Here is a 24,228-nt window from a genome sequence, read left to right on the forward strand (position 1 = left end):
TTCTACTGAAAACTAAAAAGCTGGACCAAATATAAAAATTTATTTCTGAAGACTTTGATACTAACAAAATAAACCTAGATGAGGATGTGAGAGGGAACCAGAGTCCCAAGGAGGGATGTTCAATGTTTGGATCCACTTCTCCTGGGGGCATCTGCTAGCTGAGGAAGGCAGCTGAGAAGCTGAAGGATGCTTTTGATGGTTTCAGGAAGCTTTGGGGCTGGGATTAGAATCCAGGGCCCACCAAGCAGGCTGCTCCACCTTAGGATCCCCAAAAGTATACCTTAGCAGTGAAGGTAGATAGGCCCTTGCAGGATATGTAGCTCAGCTTCAAATCACATCAGTCCCTACTCTGTCAGTAGGTTGAAGTTATCTGGAGTGGTAGTGGCCTCAGGCAGCACAGAGTATTCGTGCTGCCAGGCATCTGGTATAAATAAACAGAAATCCACTCTGGAGGAAGATAACACCATCCCAGGTGTTATCTTCAATTATATCTATTAAAAATATCATAAATATGATATATAGTTCATAATAAAAATAACCAGGCACACAATAAGACATACACAATAACCAGCAGAAAAAAATAGAGAATAGGAACAAGGGGCTTTAGATATTGAAATCGCATCAACTTTAAAATATCTTAGTGTGGGGGCACCTGGGTGGCTCAGTTGTTTAAACATCCAACTTTGGCCTAGGTCATGACCTTGCCATTCCTGAGTTCAAGCCCTGCATCAGACTCTATGCTGACAACTCAGAGCCCGGAGTCTGCTTCAGATTCTGTGTCTCCCTCTCTGTCCCCGTCCCTCCCTCTCTCTCTCTCTCTCTCTCTCTCTCTCTCTCTCACTCTCACTCTCTCTTCCTCTCTCTCTCTCTCTTAAAAATAAATAAACTCTAAAAAAATACAATTAAAAAAAATCTTAGTATACTAAGTGAAATAGATTAAAAAATTAAGATTTGGAAATTCTTCTTAAAACTGTAAACTACAAAAATAGAATCAATCAATATAATCCTTCATATTAACAGAAAAAGCCTTTGCCAAAATCAGTGCCCATTTATGATTTTTTTAAGCATAGGAATAGAAGGGAACTTCCTGAATCTGAAAAGAGATAACTAGCAAAAAATAGCTACAATAAATATCATATTTAATGGTAAAGTGTTGTAAGTTTTCCTTTAATATTGAGAATGGGATGAGAATATAAATGCCACTTCTATTCAATATTGTATGGAAAGGACTAGACAGCACAATAAGGCAAGAAATGAGAAAAAGTTATGAGGACTGGAAAAAAAAGAAACAAAAGTGCCATTATTTGTATAAGATTGGACATATAATTTTTTAAATTAGCAGGTAAGTTATTAGAATTAATAAGAGACTTTAATAAGGATGTTGAATACAGAGTCAATATACAAAAGTCAAAGTTAGAAAAGGAAATTTGCAAAAGTGCCTTTAACAATTGCATCAAAAATACCTAGGAATAAGTACCTAGAGAAAAATCTAGCAAAATATCTGAATGTCCTCTATGAAGTAAACAATGAGATATAATAGAGAGAAATTAAAAGACATAAGTACATGGAAAAATAGATCATGGTCCTGGGTTGGAAGGTTCAATATTGTAAAAATATTAGTTATCCCATATTGATCTACAGACTCAATGCAATTCTAATCTAGATCTCATTAGATTTTCTTATGGAACTTGACAAAATGCTTATCAGGAAATTCAAAGCAGCCTTTCTTGAAGAAAAACAGGGTGGGAGGATGTGCTTCAGCAGGTATCCTGATTTATTACAGAACCACAGTAAAGAGGAAGTAAAGAACTGGCATAGAAATGAACCAGTTGACAAAATGGAACAGAATGGAGAGTCCAGAAGTAGAAATACACATTTGAGGACATTGACTTATTATTTTTGTTTTTGAGAGAGAGAAAGAGGGCGCAAGTGGGGGAGAGAGGCAGAGGGAGAGAGAGAGAATCTCAAGCAGGCTCCACACTCAGTGCAGAGTCTGAAACAGGGCTCAGTCCCACGACCATGAGATCATGATCTGAGCCGAAATCAAGAATTGCACGCTCAACTGACTGAGCCACACAGGCGCCTGAGAACATTAATTTATTATAAAGATATCACTGCAGGTGATTGGAGAAGGAATATATATTTAATAACCAATGCGGGGACAATTGGAAATACATATGCAAATCATGCAATATGCAAAATAACTCCAAGTGGATTATAGATCCAGATGTGAAAAGCAAAACAACAAAGCTCCAGAAGGTAATCAAGGGGAATATATTCTTATCTCAGGATAGCAATATACTTATCGAGACACAAAAACACTAACCATAAGAAAAGATCAATAGATTTACACTGAAATTAAGATTATCTGGCAAAACAAATATTTGGCATTAGAAGTCAGGATAATGGTTGCCCGTGGTTGAAGGATAATTATAGGGAGAGGAGACTTCTGGAAATACTGTTTCTTGATCTAGATGCTCATTACAAGAAAATGTTCACTTTTAGATAATTCGCTAAGCTGTACGCTTATGATCTGTGTACTTTTCTGTATATATGTTACAATCCAATAAAAAAATTTTCACTGAAGAAATCAAGAACTCCTATTTATCAAAAACCACTACTGGCAAAAAGCTCGCATGCAGAATATATAAATAATTCTTAAGAGTCCCATTAAGAAAAAGTCAGACAACCCAATACAAAAACAGCTGAGACTTAAACAAAAACATTTCAAAAAAGAGGAAATAAATCACAGACACACAAAATAGACATAACTCCATTTGAAACACAATGAGGTATTACTACTCAATCTAGTCAAATTGATCGGAGTCTCAACTTAAACCCCACCTTTCTTCTAGAAGGATTTCCCCAACCCCCTAATTGAGGTTGCCGGACCCCACCGTGTCCTGTTCTTTTCCTACCAGAACACTCATCCACCCCCCCCCCCATCAACCACTGGGGAGGAGGGTTGTCTTTCTGCTTTGCCAGCCTCCAAACTCTGCACCCTCACCCCCACACATTAGAGTAGGTTGGGGCAGTGATCATATTAATAGATAACAAGACCTGAAGTCAATGGCATGAGGTTCCTCTGAAAGTGTAGAAGGAAGAAGAGGAAGGGAGGATGTTGCAGGTTCTGTGGTCCCACAGGTGGAGAAGAGAGGGTCATTTGTCAACCCGGATTAAGGAGGCAGGTCCCTGAGTCCCCCCACTCCTATCTTCCCTAACCGGTTTGTCAGTGGGTAGAGGAGCCTCTGCTATAGGAATGAATGATCAAAATCAGAAAGTGGAAGACAAGCCCGAGAAAGCCACCTTGCCCTCATGGGGACCAGAAGAGAGAACAGGCTCTGGAGAGGATCGAGGGCCATTTCTCTGTTCCTCTGGTGCCCCACCTGGCCTTGCATTCCCTCCTCAGCCCTCCCTCGGTACCCTTCATGCCACCTTCCAGCTGCCCCTGACTGCTTTGTCATGTCTGTGATTTGTCTCTCCACCAATGCCCTCATGCGGAGATCATCTGTGCAAGGCAGGCAGGGGTAGTTATCCTGAGCTCATGGAGCCCCTAGGGACAGGGGCAAGCCTTCTGCAAACCTTCTGAAATTACATAAAAAGTAAGCATGCGTGTGTGTGTGTGCATGCACGCCCATGTAATAGAGATTATCACTATTCAGGGAAACAAACAGATTTTCGAAGGACTCTGTGATTCAAAAGAGCCAAAAAATAAACCTACTGTGGTAGCCAGGAGTTGGATTTTGGTCCCATCATCCACCAGCAGTGTGACCTTGGGCATACATAATTTCTCCGTGCCTCGGTTTTCTTATCTGTAAATAGGTGTAATTATATACCAGCTTCATACAGTTGTCATGAGGATTGAATGTGTTAATCCATGGAAAGCCCATGTAAGGGTTTGGCATATAAGATGTTCTATAATTAGTTATATGATCATTGCCATTATTATTGTGGCCTATCTCATTTACCCAGAGGGTAGAGCCTGAAACTTACTCATTGTATTTCCCTCAGCATTCACAGAACAGAGAGCCTGGCATGAGGATGGCTTAATACACGTTGGGGGAAGGAATGACTGCCAACCTCTTAGCCCTGGTTTCTAGTCACTGAGGGGCCACACTGTAGACCCAGTTCTGCAAGGAAATCGCAGGTACCCATGGTGTTCTGCCTGCCACACCAGTGTCACTGCCCACTGACCCTGGACTCCAAACGGCCAAACTCGGGTCCTGGACTATCACCCAGCCCTAGCCATAGGTGAAGCGTGGCTTCACTCACCTTCAGCAGTGTGAGCAGAAATAAACTGCTCCGGACTGTGCCACAGGACGAAATGGGGAAACCCAACAACAGAAAAATCTCTGTGGGCCACACTTGAAGAAGGGCTGGCAGTTATTAGCAACGCATGCTCCCAGGTACTAAGGAGTTAAAACTTGCCACATTAAAGGGAGGGAAAAGACACGTCAAGGGTTTGTCCAAAGAAATACTGTGGTCATTGAATTAATCCGGCTCATGTGGCAGTATCTTTTTTAAATTAATTAATTTTTTAATTCCAGTGTAGTTAACATACAATGTAATATTAGTTTCAGGTGTACAATATAGTGATTCCACACTTCCAAACATGACTCAATGCTCATCATGATACGTGTACTCTTAATCCCCTTCACCTATTTCACCCATCCCCCACTCACCTCCCCTCTCTTTGTTCTCTATAGTTAAGAGTCTGGGGTTTTTTTGTCTCCTTTTTCCATTTGTTTTTTTAATTCCATATCTGAGTAAAAGCATATGGTATTTGTCTTTCTCTGACTGATTTATTTCACTTAGCATTATACTCTCTAGTTCCATCCATGTTGTTGTAATTGGCAAAATTTCGTTCTTTTTTATGGCTGAATAATATTCCACTACACACACACACACACACACACACACACACACACACACACACCCCACTTCTTTATCCATTCCTCTATTGACGGACATTTGGGCTGCTTCCATAATTTGGTTATTGTAAATAATGCTGCAGTAAACATAGGGGTACATTTATCTTTTTGAATTAGTATTTTCACTTTCTTTGGGTAAACACCTAGTAGTGGAATTACTGGATCATATGGTAGTTCTATTTTTAATTTTTTGAAGAACCTCTATAGTATTTTCCACAGTTTACATTCCCACCAACTGTGCCTAAGGGTTCCTTTTTCTCCACATCCTCAACAACACCTGTTGTTTCTTCTGGTTTTGATTTTAGTCATTCTAACAGGTGTGAGGTAGTATCTCATTGTGGTTTTGATTTGCATTTCCCTGAAAATGAGTGACGTTGAGTATGTTTCCATGTGTCTGCAGGCCATCCGGATGTCTTCTTTGGAGAAATGTCTATGTCTTCTGTCATCTGGCAGTATCTTTTCAAAGATACTGTCTTTTCAAAGTCTTTTCAAAGCCTCTTTTTATAATGAAATCTCAGGCTTGTAGTAAAATTAATTGAAACAAACAAACAAACAAGACCTTAGTGCTGGTCACTTCAGCATTCTTCTTACTTTAGTATTTTATCTTATTCTTTTTAAACTTTTTTTGTTTATTTATTTTTGCGAGGGAGAAGCAGGCTCCAGGCTCTGAACTGTCAGCACAGAGCCTGACGTGGGGCTCGAACTCACAAACTGTGAGATCATGACCTGAGCCAAAGTCAGATGCTTAACCAACTGAGCCACCCAGGTGCCCCGTTACTTTGGTATTTTAGGTGTCACAGTCTTTCAAAGATCAGCATAGCAGCTGACTCTCAATAAGACCTTCCAGTGTGCAGTGTTTCCTGGTTCACCTCACCTTCCCTGACTGACTGGTTCATTCATTCCAACCCACACTGTCTGTGTCTCCCAGACCACACAGCTGGGAATGTGGAAATCAAGAAGACATGGTTCCTTCCTCCAGGAGACTGAAATCCACTAAGAGGGACAATGAGCTCTGTGATAATAGGAGCAAAGCTCAATTAATTCTAACCAAAGACACCGTAGAAAATTTCACAAAAGAGACAGCTTTTGATTAATTCTGAGGCACTGGAGAGAGTGTCACCATAGGGACAGCGTTTGGGCTGGGCTTTGTTACTTCTAACAGGTAGCAAAGGAAAGAAGGACGTTTCAGGTTGCATGTACAGTGTCAGGGGGTACAGGGGAGCAAGGTGGATAATTAACTCTCACTTCTCAAATGTGGGGGAAAAAAGGCAGCTTTTCGACCTTTCTCGCAAAAAAGATCATGCGTCAAAGTGTGAAAAATTTTCAATTACCAACTAACAGCAGCTCAATCTAGTCCTGTTTCTAATTTCTTCTCACCTTAGTTGACCTTGCATCATGGAGGAGAAAAGGGCCCTTGCGTCCATGCTGGCTGGCCTCTGCCATGAAGTGCTTGGCCCAGTCAACCCCTGGACTGGTGTTTGCCGAGATGCAACAGACTCCATGGGTCTTTTGGTAAATCTGTGGTCCTGCCTTTGGCCTCCAGTAGCAAAACTCTCCCACCTGATGACCTCTGTGTCCAGATCTAAAGTCTGTGCTGGTCCTATAATAAACCCCGTATCCCCCTTGTCTTACAGAGGTTCCGTGTCCTTGTCTCAGGCTGCCAGTCTCTTGGATGACTGTGGTAGAAAGCTGACCAGTGTGTTACACACCATGGTCACACTCACTGACAGCAAAGGAGGGTTCTCTTATGCCCAGTGGCTGCCAACACTTGTCATGATCCAACTTTCTAAGGTTTGCCAATCTGATGGGTATAAAATTCTTTCTCAGTGTTGTTTTAATTTCTATTTCTCCAATCACCAATATGTTTGAGCACCTTTAAACACTTGTAGCTTCAGAATTTCATCTTCTATGAATTGCTTGTCATCTGTTTTTCTACTGGATTTTATTTCTTCTCATCTGTTGTCAGATCTTAGTTTGCTAAGAATTCTTAGCATCAACAGGTGTTCCTCTTTATCAAGAGCTTTTCTGTATCTATTTAGATAATCCCGTGATTGCCAAAATTACAAAATGACATTTGTATATATGATTTGTGATAGTGAAATTCTGGAAACAACTCACATATTTTTCAATAAGACATTGATCAAATGAAGTATGGTAGATCCATACCATGGAATAATAAGTAACCATTAAAAAGATTAAGAAGTTCTTTGTGAACTAATAGGGAGAGATTCCCAAAATATATTGCTGAGTCAGAAAGAAAAATCAAGTGCAGAAGAGTATGTAGAGCAACTAACAATTGTCCAAAAGATGGGGTGGGGAGAGACCATGTGCATATTTACTTGCATATGCATAAAAGAATTTGGAAGGACACACAAAAGGTTTTCACAGACATCTGGAGCAACAGAAGGTTGATTCCCTGGCTCTGTGTGACCCAATCACATCTGAGGGAGGATTGCATCTGGAACCAGGAATACCCCTGTGAATAGCATAGAATAGCACCTCATTATTGAAGTGGGTGGGGATAGAGAGCACTTTGCGATGACACCATGTCAGGAGCTATCGGAGGACATGGGATATTGATCTTGCAAAATTTAAAAACATTGGACAGTCTTCAATGACTTGAAGGGTTTTCACATGGAAGAGATATTTTCTGAATGGCAGCATTATTGTGTCAGGCAAGGTCCTATGTATAGAAGCCTCGGAAAGACAGACTGGCACTTAAAATGATTAAAAAAAAAAAAACTAAAACAAAAAACCACCTCTCTAATGGTCATACTGTTCCAAGAGGAACATGGTCACTTCATACACTGTATGATTCCCTCTATATGAAGCTCAAGAATGAGCAAAACTAATTCATGGAGATAGAAGGCAGCATAATGGTTACCCTCGGGAGACACCAGCTGGGAGGAGATATGAGGCAGACTTCTGAGAAGCTGCGTAGTGTTTTCAAGGATAATTGTTTACACATGTAAAGATTCACCTTCTATATATTTGTGATAGGCCCCCCAGAGTTGCTTATATCCTAATCCTCAGATGTGAATGTTAGGCATCATGGCAAAGGGGAATTTAGGTTCCAGATAGAATTAAGGTTGCTATTCAGCTGCCCTTAAAATAGGGAGAGCAGCCTTAATTATCCAGATGGGCCCAATGTAGTCACAAGGGTCCTTAAATGTAGAAGAAAGAGAAGAGGTCAGAGTGATGCAACGTTTGAAGAACTTACCCAGCTGTTGCTGGCTTTAAAGACAGAAGAAAAAAGCCAGGAGCCAAGGAATCTGGGCAGCCAAGTCAGAAAGGGCAAGAAAACAGATTCTTTCTGAAACCTCCAGGAAGGAGCACAGCCCTGCTGACACCTTAATTTTAGCCAAGTGTGACCCATTTAGGACTTCTGAACAACAGAACTGTAAGATAATAAATCTGTGTGGTTTAAAAATTTTTTTTTAATTTTTTTAATGTTTATTTTTGAGAGACAGAGACAGAGTGCAGGCAGGGAGGGACAGAGAGAGAGAGGGAGACAGAATCCAAAGCAGGCTCTCAGCTCTGAGCTGTCAGCACAGAGCCAGATGTGGGGCTCTAACCCACGAACCGTGAGATTGTGACCTGAGCCAAAGTTGGATGCTCAACCGACTGAGCCACCCAGGTGCCCCTAAAAATTTTTTTTAATGTTTAGTTATTTTTAAGAGAGACAGAGACAGAACACGAGTGGGGGGAGGGGCAGAGAGAGAGGGAGACACAGAATCTGAAACAGGCTCCAGGCTCTAAGCTGTCAGTGCAGAGCCTGATGCAGGGCTCGAACTCACTAACGGCAAAACCATGACCTGAGCCGAAGTCAGATACTTAACTGGCTGAGCCTCCCAGGTGTCCGAATCTGTGTTAAATCTCTAAATTTGTGGTAATTTGCTAAAGAACCTACAGAACACTACCACGATGCTTACCTCAAGAAAATATTTTTGTAGAGACCAAGAGAGTGTCCTAGTGGACGGGGGAGAATCTGGAATAGGCACAGCTGCCCCTGTGTAAACGATGAAGAACGTGTTCGTGGAACACCTCAGTAAGTACAGGGTTCCCCTTCCACTGCTGACTCACCAAGGAAACAGCCTTGATCACCTATTCTTTGTGAAAACAAGTTTGCCTGTGAGCAGCCTTGCCCTTTGCTGCAGGTCCTGTGCTTAACAATTTTGGGAAACCTCTCAGCTATTCATCACTAAGAAAGGTTCAAAAGGCCTATGCAGGTGCTGAGTTGGCAGAGACCCCACGGAAGGAAGTGGCTGCTGTGGACTGAAATTTTGTGTCCCCTCATGTCCCCAGATTCACATGTTGAAGCCTAGTTCCCCATATGATGGTGTTAGGAGGTCTGGGCCTTTGGTAGGTGAGTAGTACACGAGGGTAGAATCTCCTCAAATAGGAGCAGTGCCCTTGTAAGAAGAGATCAGAGAGTTTGTTTCTCTCTCCCTCAACCTCGTGAGGACACAGTGAAAAGGCCACACCTGGAAACCAGGAAGAGGACGCTCATCAGGAACCACATCGGACGGCACCCTGATCTCAGACTTCCAGTCTCCAGAACTGTGAGAAACAAATTTCTGTTCTTTAAGCCATCTGTGGTATTTTGTTAAAACAGGATTTTTGGTGTTAGGACTTTAGGATCTAGGCTGGACTCAATCAGGGCCTCTTCCTTCATGAGCCACATCAGCCTCACCGGGCACTTGTTAGCAATACAATTCTCAAGTGTTACCACAGGCGTTCTGAGCCAGAGGCTCTGTAGTGGGGGCTGGGAGGCTGGGTCTCTGTAAGCACTGCGGTGATGCTGATCCATTCTCAAGTTTGAGGACCGCTGCACGACTGACCTTTAAGGAGACTTCCAGAAGTGAGATTTTACAATTTCCCATGCCCTGGTGGCCACTTTCCTCTTGTCAAACTCTTCTGCTACCCCATCTCCACTAGCTGTCTCCACCTCCTACTTGTCTCCCGCCCTCCGGATGCTTGCTAAGTCGAGGAATCTTCCTGACCACCACCCCACGCCCCACCCCTTGTTGAAACCCCTCCCTCTGCGGTGTCTGCAACAAAGCCCCTCCCACAAACAACTCTTCCCTGAAAGACTGACTCTCATCACCCTCCTGGGCCCTATCTCTGACCCAAACTCCAATAGCCTGATTGTTGTTAAAGATTGAAAGAGGTCTCCACTGGATATCTCACAATTTCCTAAATTTAACATCCCCAAACAGACTTGTTACCGGGCCCAGCATCCTATCCTTTCAGAGCATGGTGACCTTGTTAGTCACTTGGGCTCAGGTGGGGTCAAGTGAGGGAAGCAGTGAGATTGCCCCAAGCAGGATTGTAGAGAAGGGGCTGTGTGAGGGAGAGACCAGGAAGGGAAGATTAATTTCAGGGGAAGGAGTGAGTAGGAGCACAGCGTGGGTGGCAAGTTAGGGTTTGTGTTCCAGAAGGAAAAGCCCACAAGCACTAAGGGAAGGATCAGAGGAGTTTCCTCCAAGGGCAGGAGCTCCCAGGAAAAAGGCTGCAGGAGCCCCACCCCAGAGAGTCAGCTGTGTCCCTCACTTCGACTCCCCAACCTCAGATGTAATCGGGAAGCACTAGCCCACCCAGAGTGGCAAAGTGGAGAGACAGAGCCAGGGAGGTCCAAGGAGCACTCAAAAGGAGGCCTCAGATTCAAATAGAGCCACGACCTTGCTTTAAGCTGGCTCCATGGGTCTCACGAAGGCCAGATGAGTAGCAGTTGAAGCCTTGGTGGCCAGACTCCTGGGGCTTGGAAGTCCAGGGTTGAGTCCCTGCTAAGGATGAGGCCACAGAGTAAAGCACTTAGAGAGCCATGGGGGCACTCATACATCTGGGTGCCCCAAACACAGAGGGCATCTTCTATGGGGGTGGTTCTAAATGATCATCCCAGGTGAAAAGCACCAGAATTACCCTAGAAAGTTCCTTAGGAAGTCATCGCATTAGAGACAATGCAGCTAGAGAAGTAGGCAGTAACCTTGCAAGGTGACACAGAAATTGTGATATTGTGATATGAAAAGAAATATATATATTTGGTCTTTTTCTCTGGTTCCTAGCTCTTGAGAGCCCTGTAATTTCCTGAATGATAGGGGTGAGAAGAGCATCTTTTTTTGTTCATCACAAACCTCCACCAAACATTCTGAGTTTATGCTAATGAGGAGACTTTTGGTGGATGCCTACATAGCTTCAGGATGGGGGCTGCTTATCAGGGGAACCAACCTTGTGATTAGGGTGTTGGAAGTTCCAGCCCCACCCTCCAACCTCTGGGGAGAGGCGGGCACTGGAGACTGAGGTAATCACCAATAGCCAATGATTTCATCAGTTATGCCTATGGAATGGAACTTCTATAAAACCCTAAACAACAGGGTTTAGTGAGTTTCCAGGATAGCAAACACATCCACATGCAGGGAAGGTGGCATACCCCAACTCCATGCGACAGAGGCCCCCGTGCTCAGGACTCTAGTTCTCATACTGCCTACCTCTTCATCTGGCTGATCGTCTGTGTCTTTTATAATCTACTTTATAATGAACCAACAATAGTAAAGTATTCCCCTGAGCTCTATGAGCCATTATAGCAAACTACCAAGCCTGCGGAGGGGGTGTGGGAACTCCTGATTTTGTAGCCAAGTCAGACAAGTGCAGGTGACTTGGGGACGACTTGCATTTGGTGCCTGAAGTGGAGGGGCAGTCTTGTGAGGGAAAGAATGAATCTGTGCAGTTATTTCAAATCAGAAGGTCATATAGTTCAAAATAGCCGAGAGATGCCACATGTTAGAGGAGAGGAGTTAAAGTGGGTTCTGGATAGATGGATGAAGCAGGGCAGCATGGAGCAGGGGTGTTGGGAACAGATGCTCATAGGCAGAAACAAGCATGGGTGTGCAGGGACAGAAAGCGTTCTAGCAGGGAAGAGTCCTCGTCAGGGGTAGCAGGGAGAAGACTGTGGAGGTCTTGGGACCCAGCAGGGAGAAGCAGGGGCTGCATTTCCTCTTGAAGAATATGGGGAGCCTGCAGTTTCTGAGGGAGCAGCACATGGAAGCGATGTTTCCAGGAGGTGAACCTGGCCGTGAGTGGGGTGGGAACCACGGTGTTGCCGTAAGCAGTGCTTCCAAACTTCTCACCTTTATTGCCCCCTAAAGTGAAAATTCTAGTGGAATTTAAGGTTTTAATTAATTTTAATTTAAATAAAATACTAAGGAAAAAAGCTTTGTCAGGGAGGATTGAGCTTTGGAGGGCCACAAACCACTGTAACGTCTGAGACTTTTTTCACCTCCCAAGAGCATATTGAGAATGGGTGGCGTAAGGGGATGAGGGAGGGGAAGGAGGGGACAGATCTGAGTGAGAGTTTAATGGGTGAATTGATTCAAGCTGGTTGACTTGGAGGAGAAGGAGGGCAAACCCAGCCCAGCTCAACACCTTCCAGCCTGAGTTGCCCAAGAAAAAGCTGACAGAAAATCGGCAGGCTCATGAAGTGAAGCTGGACACATTGGGTTTGCAGTTACCTCAAGGAAACATATGAGCCAATGCTGCATACCTTCTCTGCTGAATTCAGCCCTTTGCTGTGTGGATTTAACACAGGAAGCGTTCTGTTCTAGAAACTGATATGGGGAAGGTGCTTTTGGCCCAGATGGTGTCCCAACCTGCCCCTGGTCAAAGGCTGGGTTCAGTCTTCGGGTCTCTCTGAGTCACTCTATCTCAACCCAGCCAGTGCTGACCTCGAGGTTTGCCCTTCTGGGCCCACTCTCCTCCCTGGTGCCAGGTGCCAGGAGGTGACGTCTATGGACAGCAACAACGTTTGCGGGTCAACCTCTAGGCAAGAGCACAACCAGAGACCCATATGCCATATGTGTATCTGAAGGTTATAAATCAAGCAAAGATACTGCAAAATTACAGATAGCCTATCCTACCTCTTTGATAAATGCACCTTCACGACAATCCTGAAGGTTAAGTCCAACTTCAGAACTGCCAGACTCCTCAGCATTCTAGGCCGGCGTGTGGCGGGGCAAGGAGAGCACACCTCAGCCCCTGAGCCGCTTTTCTTTCCCTACCCACAGTAGGGTGATGACACTCCATCCCTCCTATACCTCCCCTGTATACAATTTGCATCAAATATCAACATCGTGCTAGTGGGAATGTAAAAAGTACAGCTGCTGTAGAAGAAAGTGGGGAGGTTCCTCAAGAAATTAAACCGAACTACCCTATGATCCAGCAATTCCACTTCTGAATATACCCCAAAGAATTAAAATCAGGATCTCAAACAGGTATCCGTACACCTATGTTCGTGGAAGCATAGTTCATAATTTCCGAAGGGTGGAAACAACCCAATGTCCACTAACAGATGAACGGATAAACCAAACGTGATCTATGCATTCAGTGGAATATTATTAAAAAGGAAGGGAATGCTGATCTATGTTACAACATGGGTGAAGCTTGAGGACATTATGTTAAAAGAAATAAGCCAGATTGATGATGACTCCCTCCTCAACTGCATTCTTTTAAAGCTGCACAAACCTGAGTGAGAACTCACTACCGTCATTCTCATCAGTGCTGGCAAGATGGCAGAATTCATACGGCGTCAAAGTTGTCCTGCAAGAGCTCTGGGGCCTAATGATGTCTAAAGAAAACATGAGACTCCCTCAGTCGCCCAAAGGACAGTGTTGGAGCGATTAATCAAAAAGAAAAACCACAGGCCCTCTCCCTCCCTGCCATTCAATTTAAGCAGTCCTCAGTTTCCACAGAAGTAAATTTTCTAGATGTGCCTTGTAAACCTCAAAGTACTGGGAAGGAAGCTCCCATTTCAAAGGCAATTTATCTTAAGATACTGTACACAATACTAATTTTTTGTCTTCTTGAAATATACAAATTGGGCTATAACAAAAATAAATAAGTAAATAAAAATAAACAAAATAAGCCAGTCACAAAAGCCAGGCAAAAACGGTATGATTCCACCTACACGAGGTACCGAGAGTGGTCAGATTCCTAGAGACAGAAAGTAGAATGGTGGTTGCCAGGGGCTGGGGAAAAAGGAAAGAGCTGGAGTTAACTTTTTAATGGGGACGGGGTTTCAGTTTGGGAAGATGAAAACATTCTGGAGATGGGTGGGGGTGATGGTTGGATAACTATGCCACTGACCTGTACAGTTACAAATGGTTAACATAGTCAATTTTATGTTATATGTATTTTACCACAATTTCTTAAAAACTAAATATTAAAAAAAACCTGCATTGCAGCATATCTCCTAACAAATGGAGGAGACACCCCAGGTCTTTGGAGTTTCCTCTAACCAGGATGCACTAATGAATCAGGCAGCTGGGAGCTTAGGCAAGGTATTTTTGTTTCAACTGATCCCTGGGATTATTAGGAAGCTGCTAGATTTTTAATCTGTTCTCTTTCCAGACCGAAAAGGTCACCATGGGGTATCTAGCCTCAGATAAATTCTTCTTTATCAACTACTTTTAAACATCAATCCTCAGGAAGCCCCTCTTATAGAAATAAAATAGGAAGAGAGGACAGGAATAAGACATAACTTCACAACATCTTTGTTCAAATGACCTGCTTAATGTGCGTGGGTGCTAAGCCGGGGAGGGAGTCAGGAGGGGCGAGCATGAGGGCAGGTTGGGCCCAGGCTCTGCTTCTTACCAGGCTCCTGGCACAGGGCTGCCAACAAGTAAGGAGTTACTTGCACAGAGTCTGTTACTTGCAGAGTCACCTATGTCTGCCAGTCTCCTTCCTCAGAGACCTGCCTGCCACCTGGGCAGTGTCCCCTGCCCAAGGATGGGGTGCTGGATGGAATGGAGACCCTCAGGAGTACCTGCAGGGAAATCTTCTTGGTTCTAACCCTTGTTCAGATACTTCCAGAGATTACAGATGATAAGAGTCATTTAGGGGCATCTGGGTAGCTCAGTGGGGTGAGCGTCTGACTTTGGCTCAGGTCATGATCTCATGGTTTGTGGGTTTGAGCCTTGTGTCAGGCTCTGTGCTGACAGATGGGAGCCTGGAGCCTGCTTGGGTTCTCTCTCTCTCTCTGCCCCTCCCCCACTCATGCTCTCTTTCTGTCTCTCAAAAACAAAACATTAAAAGAAGAAAAGTGTTTAAATACATTAAAATATTTTCAGGGGTCCCTAAGAATATCATTGTGATCCTTTAACACTATGCCTACTCTGCCTGATGGGTATGTCAGCCCTGCATCGAGGGACATACAAGTAGAAAGTACAAGAAAAGACACTCTGCCAGGAGGGAGGGCCTAACCTCAGCAGGAGTGTGACCTGACCCAGTGAGTTCACCTCTCTAGGCCTCAGTTTCCCCATCTGGGAAAAATGATAGTATCTACATCACAGAGCAGTCCTGAGGACTGAAATAAGATCCTGTATGTACATACCTTGATTAGAATGGTGCCTGGTGCAGAAAAACCAGTATCAAAGTGCTGTCATTAATGCCATTGTGTATTGTTGTCTTAGCCACTTAACTGACACTCTACCAGAAAGGCAAGGTGGATCTTCCTTGTGACAGGAATGTCTCACTTAGACCTCTTGGAGCAGATACAGCTATTTTAGAGTGGCTTATTTAGGAAAACTTTATTTTCATAAAATTCCTTGTGGGCATTATCATGGTGAGCCCTGGGGGAGCTGGTAACCTCCTGACCTGAGCCAGTGATGAACAACATTCCTGGGCAGGAAGAAGGCACATGGGACCATAATCTGCCTCCTACTTTTCTCTTCCTGCTCTGCAGGTGTCAGAGCTCAGGGAACTGAGTGAGAGGCTTTGAGGCCTTTTAAAATGCAAAGGCCCCTGGGATGAATTAATGTCTAATCCCATAACAGTCACACAAGAGGCAGACCTGACAGCTGGGTTTTTCTAAAGGGACGTGAATCCTTATGTGTCAAGGGCTTTACATACATTATCTCCTTTAATCCTGACAACAACCCCAGATGTAGGGATTACAATTCCCATTTTGCAAACCAGCAAACAGAGGCTCAGAGAGGATCTGTGACTTGCCTACAGGTCACCCCTACAGCCCCAAGGCCCTAAGAGAAGATCTGGAAACAGAGATAAAGGGAAAGGGAAGCCAGCTTACCCAGGTCTGCCTTGGCCAGTACCTGTTGGCTGAAATGCACCAGACCTCAGTTTCCCAAGTACACAAGTGGGGGGGGGGCGGTTGCTGGCAGGGCACATCTTGCACATTCTGCTATTCTTACCCCACTCCCCGCCTGTTGAGAGCAGATGGCTCCTTTCCTGGCCTTCCTGTGGCATTTCTCCAATTCCTGGAAACAAAGGACGGCCACCAGCCTGGCCACCCATCCCTGACTGCAAAGCAGCAAAGCTCCTTAGGGGCCAAGTTTATGAGGGGACTCATCATGGGTTAAATTGTTGTTGCTGCATTGAAAGGCAGGTGGCCCTCAAAACCCCAAATTCCCAGCTAATCACTGGGAATGGTGGCTGACCCAGGGGAGCCATTTTGTGTCCAGACTCTCCAGGCTGGCTCATGTTTTAGGAAAAGAAAGCTGGCAGCAGCAAGGCAGGTCCACTCTGGTCGTAGACATCTTTTTTTTCAACGTTTTTTAATTTATTTTTGGGACAGAGACAGAGCATGAACGGGGGAGGGGCAGAGAGAGAGGGAGACACAGAATCGGAAACAGGCTCCAGGCTCTGAGCCATCAGCCCAGAGCCTGACGCGGGGCTGGAACTCACGGACCGCGAGATCATGACCTGGCTGAAGTCGGACGCTTAACCGACTGCACCACCCAGGCGCCCCGGTTGTAGACATCTTAACCATTAGCAACACTTCAGCCAACAGCCTTCTTAGCTCATTTCCTTCCAACTCTTCTCTCCTTGAGGAAATGAGAGACTTCGGAAGCCGATTTGGGCTTATCTGACTGTGAGTGGGAAAACTGGGGCCCCGAGGGAGGGTTGTGCCTGAGGGAACAGGACAGAGCAGGACAGGGCAGCAGGCAGCCCCTGGGGACTCAGTCCTACCTCCAAAGGCGGGCCTCATGGAGAAATCATGGTCCTCCACTCTAAGAAGTGGCTGAGGTTTTCCCTTGTGGATTTTGGTCACATCAAGGTTCTTCTTATATAGGTGACTGCAAAGACAAGCAAGAGATGTTTTTCCAACGACCCACAAAGGCATATGGGGAGATTACTCCCTATAGAAGCTACCTGTTAGACATCTCTTCTCCATCCACCAAAGGCTACACACACACACACACACACACACACACACACACACACACACACCCCTCCTGACCCACCCTGTCCTCCCCAGACCCTCATAGTCAGTCCTGAGAACCAGACCCTTGCAGAGCCTTTGTAAGGTAATGATTGGATGACAGCAGTTGGGTTGAATGGTGGAGGATTTTATATATATATATATATATATATATATATATATATATATATATATATATATATATATATTTCTTTTTAAACATTTCTCTTATGTTACTGTAATACTGGTTTTGTGATGGGGGTGCCTGGAGGCTCAGTCGGTTAAGCATCTGACTCTTGATTTTGGTTCAGGTCGTGATCTCATGGTTCATGAGTGCAAACCCCGCATTGGGCTCTGTGCTGATGGCACAGAGCCTGCTTGGGATTTTCTCTCTCCCTCTCTCTCTGCCCCTCCCCTTCTCTCTTTCTCTCTCAAAGTAAATAAACGTTAAAAAAAATTTTTTTTTAACGTTTATTTATTTTTGAGACAGAGAGAGACAGAGCATGAACAGGGGAGGATCAGAGAAAGAGGGAGACACAGAATCTGAAACAGGCTCCAGGCTCTGAGCTGTCAGCACAGAGCCCGACGCGGGGCTCGATCCCACGGACCGCGAGATCATGACCTGAGCCGAAGTCGGACGCTTAACCGACTGAGCCACCCAGGTGCCCCAATAAACATTTTTTTAAAGAGTTAAAAAAAAAGAATTCTAAGATTTTAAAAAAAGGAGAGAGTAGGGGAGGGAGAGAGGAAGGAAGGGAGGGAGGAAGGAAGGAAAGAAGGATGGATGGATTTGGGTCTAACAAGATGTGAGATCTAATTCCTTTTTTTTTTTCTATGAATGTTTTTTATTTTTATTTTTTAAATATAATTTATTGTCAAGTCAGCTAACATACAGTGTATACAGTGTGCTCTTGGCTTCGGGAGTAGATTCCCATGATTTATCACTTACATACAACACCCAGTGCTCATCCCAACAAGTACCCTCCTCAACGCCCATCACCCATTTCCCCCTCTCCCCTCTTCTCACCATCAACCTTCAGTTTGTTCTCTATATTCAAGAGTCCCTTATGGTTTGCCTCCCTCTCTGAAACTATTTTTTTCCCCTTCCCCCATGGTCTTCTTGTAAGTTTGTGAGATCTAATTCTTGACAGAAGAAACTAAACAGCCTTATAAGAAGTCAGCGTTATGTGTAGGATATTTAAGGATTTTAGAAGTAAACGAAGGGATTTTGTTTTGGATGTTTGTTGTTCATTTATATATACATCGTTATTTTATTCTCAGTATTCTTATCATACTTCATGTTTTTTAGAGAAATAGGCATATTTCCTGTTTAAACTCTATAAGAGGGAAGTAACATGTTTCCTCTTTTGAGTTCTGTTCTTTGACACATCTTTCTGTGAAATCCTCATTAACTTTCATTCTCTATCAGCTCTGCCCAGATAGTGCAATTTGATGGAGTTCTAAAGCTGGGCTGACCGATAAAGTAGCCACTAGCCACATGTGGCTGTTTAAGTCAATTACAATGAAATAAAAGTAATGTTCAGTTCTTTAGTTCTACTAGCCATACTTATGTGCTTCATAGCCACATGAGGCTGGTGGTTACTATATTGGATAGTGCAGATCTATCACTTTTCCTCGGTCTCAAAAAGTTTTATTCTGCAGTGCTGGCCTAAAGGTTAGTCTGCCCCGACTTCCCTCCCCACCCAAGAAGCAGATTCCCCTATAAGCTGGGGCTTCCCACCTTACAGCCCAGGAGCCACCTGGAGCTCCAGACCTCCCAACTATTCTCTGAAGGCCACCTGGAGCTTCTCAGGGAGAAGGTGAAAACAGGGACGGGGCAACTCGGGAGCAGGAGCAGTAGTAGTATTTTCACTCATAGGTTCTTAGAGTACCTGGCGGTTGGGCAGAGGTGCCTGACCCTCTTCCCAGAGCCCTTGACCTCTGCCCTCAATCACCATCGCCCCAACTTCCTCAGCATCTCCCTCGTCCATGGCTTATTCTCGTCAGCCTTCAAACCGGGTTCAAGTCTCTCCCACCTTGACCCCTAAGCAGAATATCTGTCTAGACCGCACGTCCTTCTCGTGCAAAATGTATTAAACAGTGGCAGCAGTACAGGTGTGGCAGTTATATTCATCTTTAAACTTTTTCTTTAAAATAAAACTCTTTCCCCCTCCTAATAAATGATCCCCCACACAGAGAGCTGTGTGTCACCTGCTGCTGCCACCCCTCACTCAAGTCCGCCCTGCGCCCCTTGTGCTTGACCCGAGGCCCTGCAGGCACTCTTGCTGGGTGCTGGCTTCTCTGCCACACGGAGGGCCATGCCTCTGCTAGAAACCTGGTCTTTCCAGACCCGGCATTGGGGTCTCCTCATATCACTCTGACGGTTCCTTCTCAATCTCCACTGCAGTCTCCCCCTCGTCCTCAGCCCATCCCTTAACTGCTAGTGTCCCCAGAGCCCTGTCCCAGCTGCCCTCTCTTCTCCCTCTACACCCTGTTTGGCAGGCTCGCCTATAGCTGTGGCTTCAATAGTCATTAACGTGTTGAGGATTCCTAAATCTGTACCCCCTGCTCTAGACCTTTTATCCAACTGTCTAATTATCCCCAGTAGCTATCCTGTAGGCACTGAAACTCAACATACTCATGGGGAGCCTGGGTGGCTCAGTCAGTTAAGCATCCAATTCTTGGTTTCTGCTCAGGTCATGATCTCACAGTTCATGGGTTTGAGCCCCACATCAGGCTCTGTGCTGACAGTACAGATCCTGCTTGGGATTCTCTCTCTCCCCCTCTCTTTGCCCCTTCCCTGCTTGCACTCTCTGTTTCTCTCTTTCTGTCTCTCTCTCTCTGTCAAAATAAACTTTAAATATGAAATAAATTCAACACACCCATAGTTTGGTTTAAGACACACCAGTTTTGAGGTGACCCAGGCTGAAAGAGGAGTGGGCATTCAATAAAAGGGAAAAGGAAGGGCGAGGCACTGAAATGGACAGAGTGGGGCTGCAGGGGCACCTAGGGACCAGGCCGGGCAGAGCCTTGAAGATCATGTTAAGAATTTTGTCTTTATCCAAAGGCAACAGGAAAACACTGAAGGTAAGCAGTTGGAGGAAGAAGCCATGATCAGAGTTGCTTTTAGACAAGCCAATCGGAGAGAAGTCTTCCTCCTGGTTAGCTGGAATATGGAACCCAGTTCAGTCCCCTTGAAGTGTGGTGGTCACCGTCAGGGTGCCTCCATGGAGCTTCCATTCTCACAGTCTCTGCCCCAAGCCTGGCTCCAGAAGTCAAGAAGCACCGGGCCCAGTGCCTGCCCAGCGACTGTGTGACAGGCCACATTCGACACCCCAGAAAGGTAGAGGAAGAGTTCAGCCGAAGGGCTTAGCAGATCACAGACATTAAATTGTGAGTGCAACGGGCACACTACCCCTCTGTCTCACATGGAGCAAATCCCTGCTGGCCAGCAGTTTTCATATCCATTTAGAGGGGCAGATTAGGGAATAGAAGTCCCAGAACTCCAGCACCCTGGCAGGACAGAGGAGATTGGAATGCCTATGCCATTGTTGAGTCTTTTTTTTTTTTTTTTTTTTAAGGAACCAGTTATTTGATAAGTCAGGCCACTAGTATCTCCAGCCTTGAGCTATTTGTGTGAGCCAGATGCCCTCAATTCATCCTTTCAGCGCCTGGATGCCTTGGACCAAAGACTTCAGACTCCAGGGGTCATACCCTGAGTCCCAGCCCCATGTGGGGCAGCCAGAACCTCCACAGGACCTCAAACCAGCCTTGGGTGGGGAGAGAAGAATGATGTGCTCACTACACCTTCAAGAAGCAGGGCTAGCACCACTGTGTTGAAGTTTATTTGGTAACAATAATTGCAGTCAAAATGACTACGCCTGTATGAATCACCCCCTCTCTGTGCAGACCCCGAGCTCTAGTTACCCCATCATCCCAGTGGGGAAGGTCTCAAAATCACCCCTTTTCAGTAGGAGAAATGAGGTTCAGAAAGATTGGGAAACACGGCCATGGCCAGAGAGCCACAGAACCAGGGCCTGAACCTGGATTCCCTGACTTTCTGGCACCACTTCCTTCCCAGGCCTCTGGGGAGGATGAAGGTCACTGGGCAGCAGGAAAGCAAAACTGCTCCTGGGCCCAGCACAACTTGAGCCACGATGCAGACCAAGAGAAGGACAGCCAAGGGCAAGCAGTACCAAGGGGGGCAGCAAATAGGAGAGGAAATATGGAAGGGGCCCCCCAGCTCTGGGACCAGGAGGAACCAGAGAGTGTCATCCAGGGAGAGCCCAGACCTCGGAGTCTAGAGCGAGGTGCATTTTCAGATCTCCGGGGAAAAGGGCCTCTCCTGTAGGAAAGCAATCATGTGGTCAGGCGGCCAACTTAGGTAGCATGCAGGGAGGAGTTGGGAGAAAGCTGGGAGGCTGAAAGGCAGGGAGAAGAGAACAAATCAAATAGCTAAGAGAAAACAGGTTCGGGTGGCAGCAATTCAGTAAACAGGGACACAAAGGATCAGAAAACCAGAAGTTTTTGAAAAGGTAGCTCCTGAGCAGAATAATTGTTTTGTAAGGGTGCCTTGGCCACAGTGATATGGAAGGTATATAGGTTAGAAGAGATCCTAACAGCAGTGTGTAGGGGTGTGTGTGATTGTATGTGTGAATGTGACCATATATCTTACACGTGAAGGGATGACTGTGTGTGTGAGACCATGTGCGTGTGGTGTGTGTGACACTGTGTGAAATCCTATGTATGGTATGTGGTATGTGTGTGTATGACCGTGTGGGGTTGCAGGGTGGGGGACACAGGACTTCAAAGAAAAGAAGTGACCCTACAGAGATAAGTGCAGTAAAGTTTCAGGTCATTTTGGGGCTCTTGGGTGGCTCAGTCAGTTAAGTATCCAACTTTGGCTCAGGTCATGATGTGGTTCATGAGTTCAAGCCCCACATCAGGCTCTCTGCTGTCAGCACAGAGCTTTTGCTCTCGTTCTCTCTCTCTCTCTCAAAAATAAATAAACATTAAAAAAAATTTAGAAAGGCTTAGAACCATGTTTCCTGATATGACATTTTCTCTATCTTTTTTCCCAGCCCCTCTGCGATAATTATTTTATATTTGTTGAATGTGTACGTTCATCTTTTCTTCCACCTTAGTATCTCATGGGATGGATTTCAAGAAACTCCCCTTACCCCTAAGGGTCAGATTCAATCTACCCCCAAGCTCATGCAGGTGTCTGGGAATGACTGCGGGTCTTCTGGGGAGTGACAGATGTGACAGCCCAGGCTGCCGAGTAGGATCCCTGAGGATCCCTGAGGGGCTTGTGCTGAACCCTAGCACCATTCTTAGGGAATAGACCATTCCATATAACGCTTTTCCTCCAGGCTGGGTAGATCAGAAAACCTACATTCTAGTCCTGTGGAGTCACTAGCCAGCTGTGTGAATTACCCACGCCTGAGAGCTGACTTTTCAGCATCCGTAAATGAGTCCGCGCTTCCCAATATGTGCTCTGTAAACTATGACTCCCACAAGATAGTCCAAAAAAGTGGGTTGGTTTTTTGTTTTGTATTGTTTTGTTTTGTTTGAGAAACTGCATAATTTATTTTCCCTTTCGAGATTCAGAATGTCTATTTGCATAATAAATGTTCTAGAAGCTCTGCTATAGAGACATGTTTAAAATCGTCTGAACCAGAGCTTCCCAAGTTTCTTTGACCCTGAGGCCCCCTTTTCACACAATACCTATTCACATGTCACAGAATTAGAACGCAGAATAATTGCTGGCTCACGTGACCCCTGAGGTTCCTTCCAGTCCAAAAGCCTGTGATCCTGGCAAGATAACCAGGGCAAGACTTCCAGAGCAGTGCCTCTTTCCCGGCATCATGGACAAGTTTTATCTGCTTGCTTTCTGCCTGGGTAGCATCAGGCCCTGCAGAGCACATATATCCCCCAGGGAGCAGTCTCCAAAGCCAGCACACCCCTGGGGTGTTTAAGATGGTCCGCTGGGACACAGAAGATAGAGATTGTAACTCTTACTGACAGTTTTTATCTAAAAATAAGGAAGCAATCATTTTACTTTAGTATATATGTTTATAACAGTACATGTATATAATTTATAAGTAAATACACATATAGGTACAATTTCAAAAAATTGTCAGCGATAACAGTGCCTAATTAAAAATAAAAACCAGTGACCTAGAAACTGGGTCTCAAGATATTATTTTATATTCATAATCACTAGTTCACACAACACTTAGTAGAATGGAAAACAGGTGTAGCATCTCACAAGTGGTGTTTATATCTTAGCTGGTTGCTCTTTTCTTCTGAATAGTCACGTCTACATCAGGCCTGGAGTATCATTTTTTGTACATCAGTTCAAACAAACTTAATAGGGAACTTTGATTTGTAATGTGATGATTTTGATTGCCTCACCAGTATCTTGGAAACGTTTCCATTACATCGTGAAATGGCAATTCCTGTTGTCCACACATGTATTCCTGATAACCTAGCAAATTTCAAATACCTTTTGAAGATTCAAAACAGTGAAATGAAACCCGATACCATTATAAAGTTGTTCCCAAATACTTTTTTTTTAAATGTTTATTTATTTAGTTTGAAAGAGAAAGAGCACAAGTGGGGGAGGGCTAGAGAGAAGGGGAGACAGAATCCCAAGCAGGCTCTGCACCATCAGCACAGAGCCCAGTGTGGAGCTTGAACCCATGAACTGTGAGATCATGACCGTGCCAAGATCAAGAGTTGGACACTTAACCGGCTGCACCCTCCCAGGTGCCCCCCAGTCAAATAATTTAAAGGGGACAACTTCCATTTACAATGTTTTCTTAGTAGTTCAAACTAAATTCCTATATACAGGCCCCCCTCCAAAGTACTTGAGTGCAATCACTCAGCAGGCCACCTATGGTCCCTACAGGATGTAATCCTGAGAAACAAAGCAGCACAATCGGAGAAGTACAGGATATTTGACCCACAAAATCTTCAACTACCTGCCTTAAGTCAAAATGCTTGGGCAGAACACAGATACTAGAAGAAAATGCTCGACCCAGTCTAGCTTTGCTCTCTCGTGGCTTGTGACACTATAGCATA

At 44.8% G+C, this 24,228-nt stretch overlaps 1 protein-coding gene, 1 long non-coding RNA gene and 1 other non-coding gene across 4 annotated transcripts in view; 2 read left to right on the plus strand and 1 right to left on the minus strand.

Annotated features, from left to right (window-relative positions):
- Positions 1-24,228, minus strand: part of GABRR2 (gamma-aminobutyric acid type A receptor subunit rho2) — a 44,701-nt gene that overhangs the window by 19,979 nt on the left and 494 nt on the right. Inside the window, exon 2 of the mRNA XM_003986370.5 lies at positions 16,911-17,017. Within this exon, the coding sequence (XP_003986419.3) occupies positions 16,911-17,017 (107 nt within the window). The remainder of the gene's footprint in view (positions 1-16,910; positions 17,018-24,228) is intronic.
- Positions 7,960-23,292, plus strand: LOC123385462. Of its 2 annotated transcripts, none has more exons than XR_006598006.1 (4): positions 7,960-8,331; positions 8,885-8,979; positions 9,334-9,493; positions 20,724-23,292. It is a non-coding gene; the product is annotated as an uncharacterized LOC123385462 (long non-coding RNA). The 2 variants fall into 2 exon arrangements; XR_006598005.1 differs by having other exon boundaries at positions 7,965-8,331; positions 9,395-9,493.
- Positions 13,398-13,486, plus strand: LOC111560683. Its single transcript, XR_002742676.1, has one exon. It is a non-coding gene; the product is annotated as a small nucleolar RNA SNORD116 (small nucleolar RNA).

The sequence above is a fragment of the Felis catus genome, chromosome B2 (genome assembly GCF_018350175.1).
Source record: "Felis catus isolate Fca126 chromosome B2, F.catus_Fca126_mat1.0, whole genome shotgun sequence".
Classification (NCBI taxonomy): Eukaryota; Metazoa; Chordata; class Mammalia; order Carnivora; family Felidae; genus Felis; species Felis catus.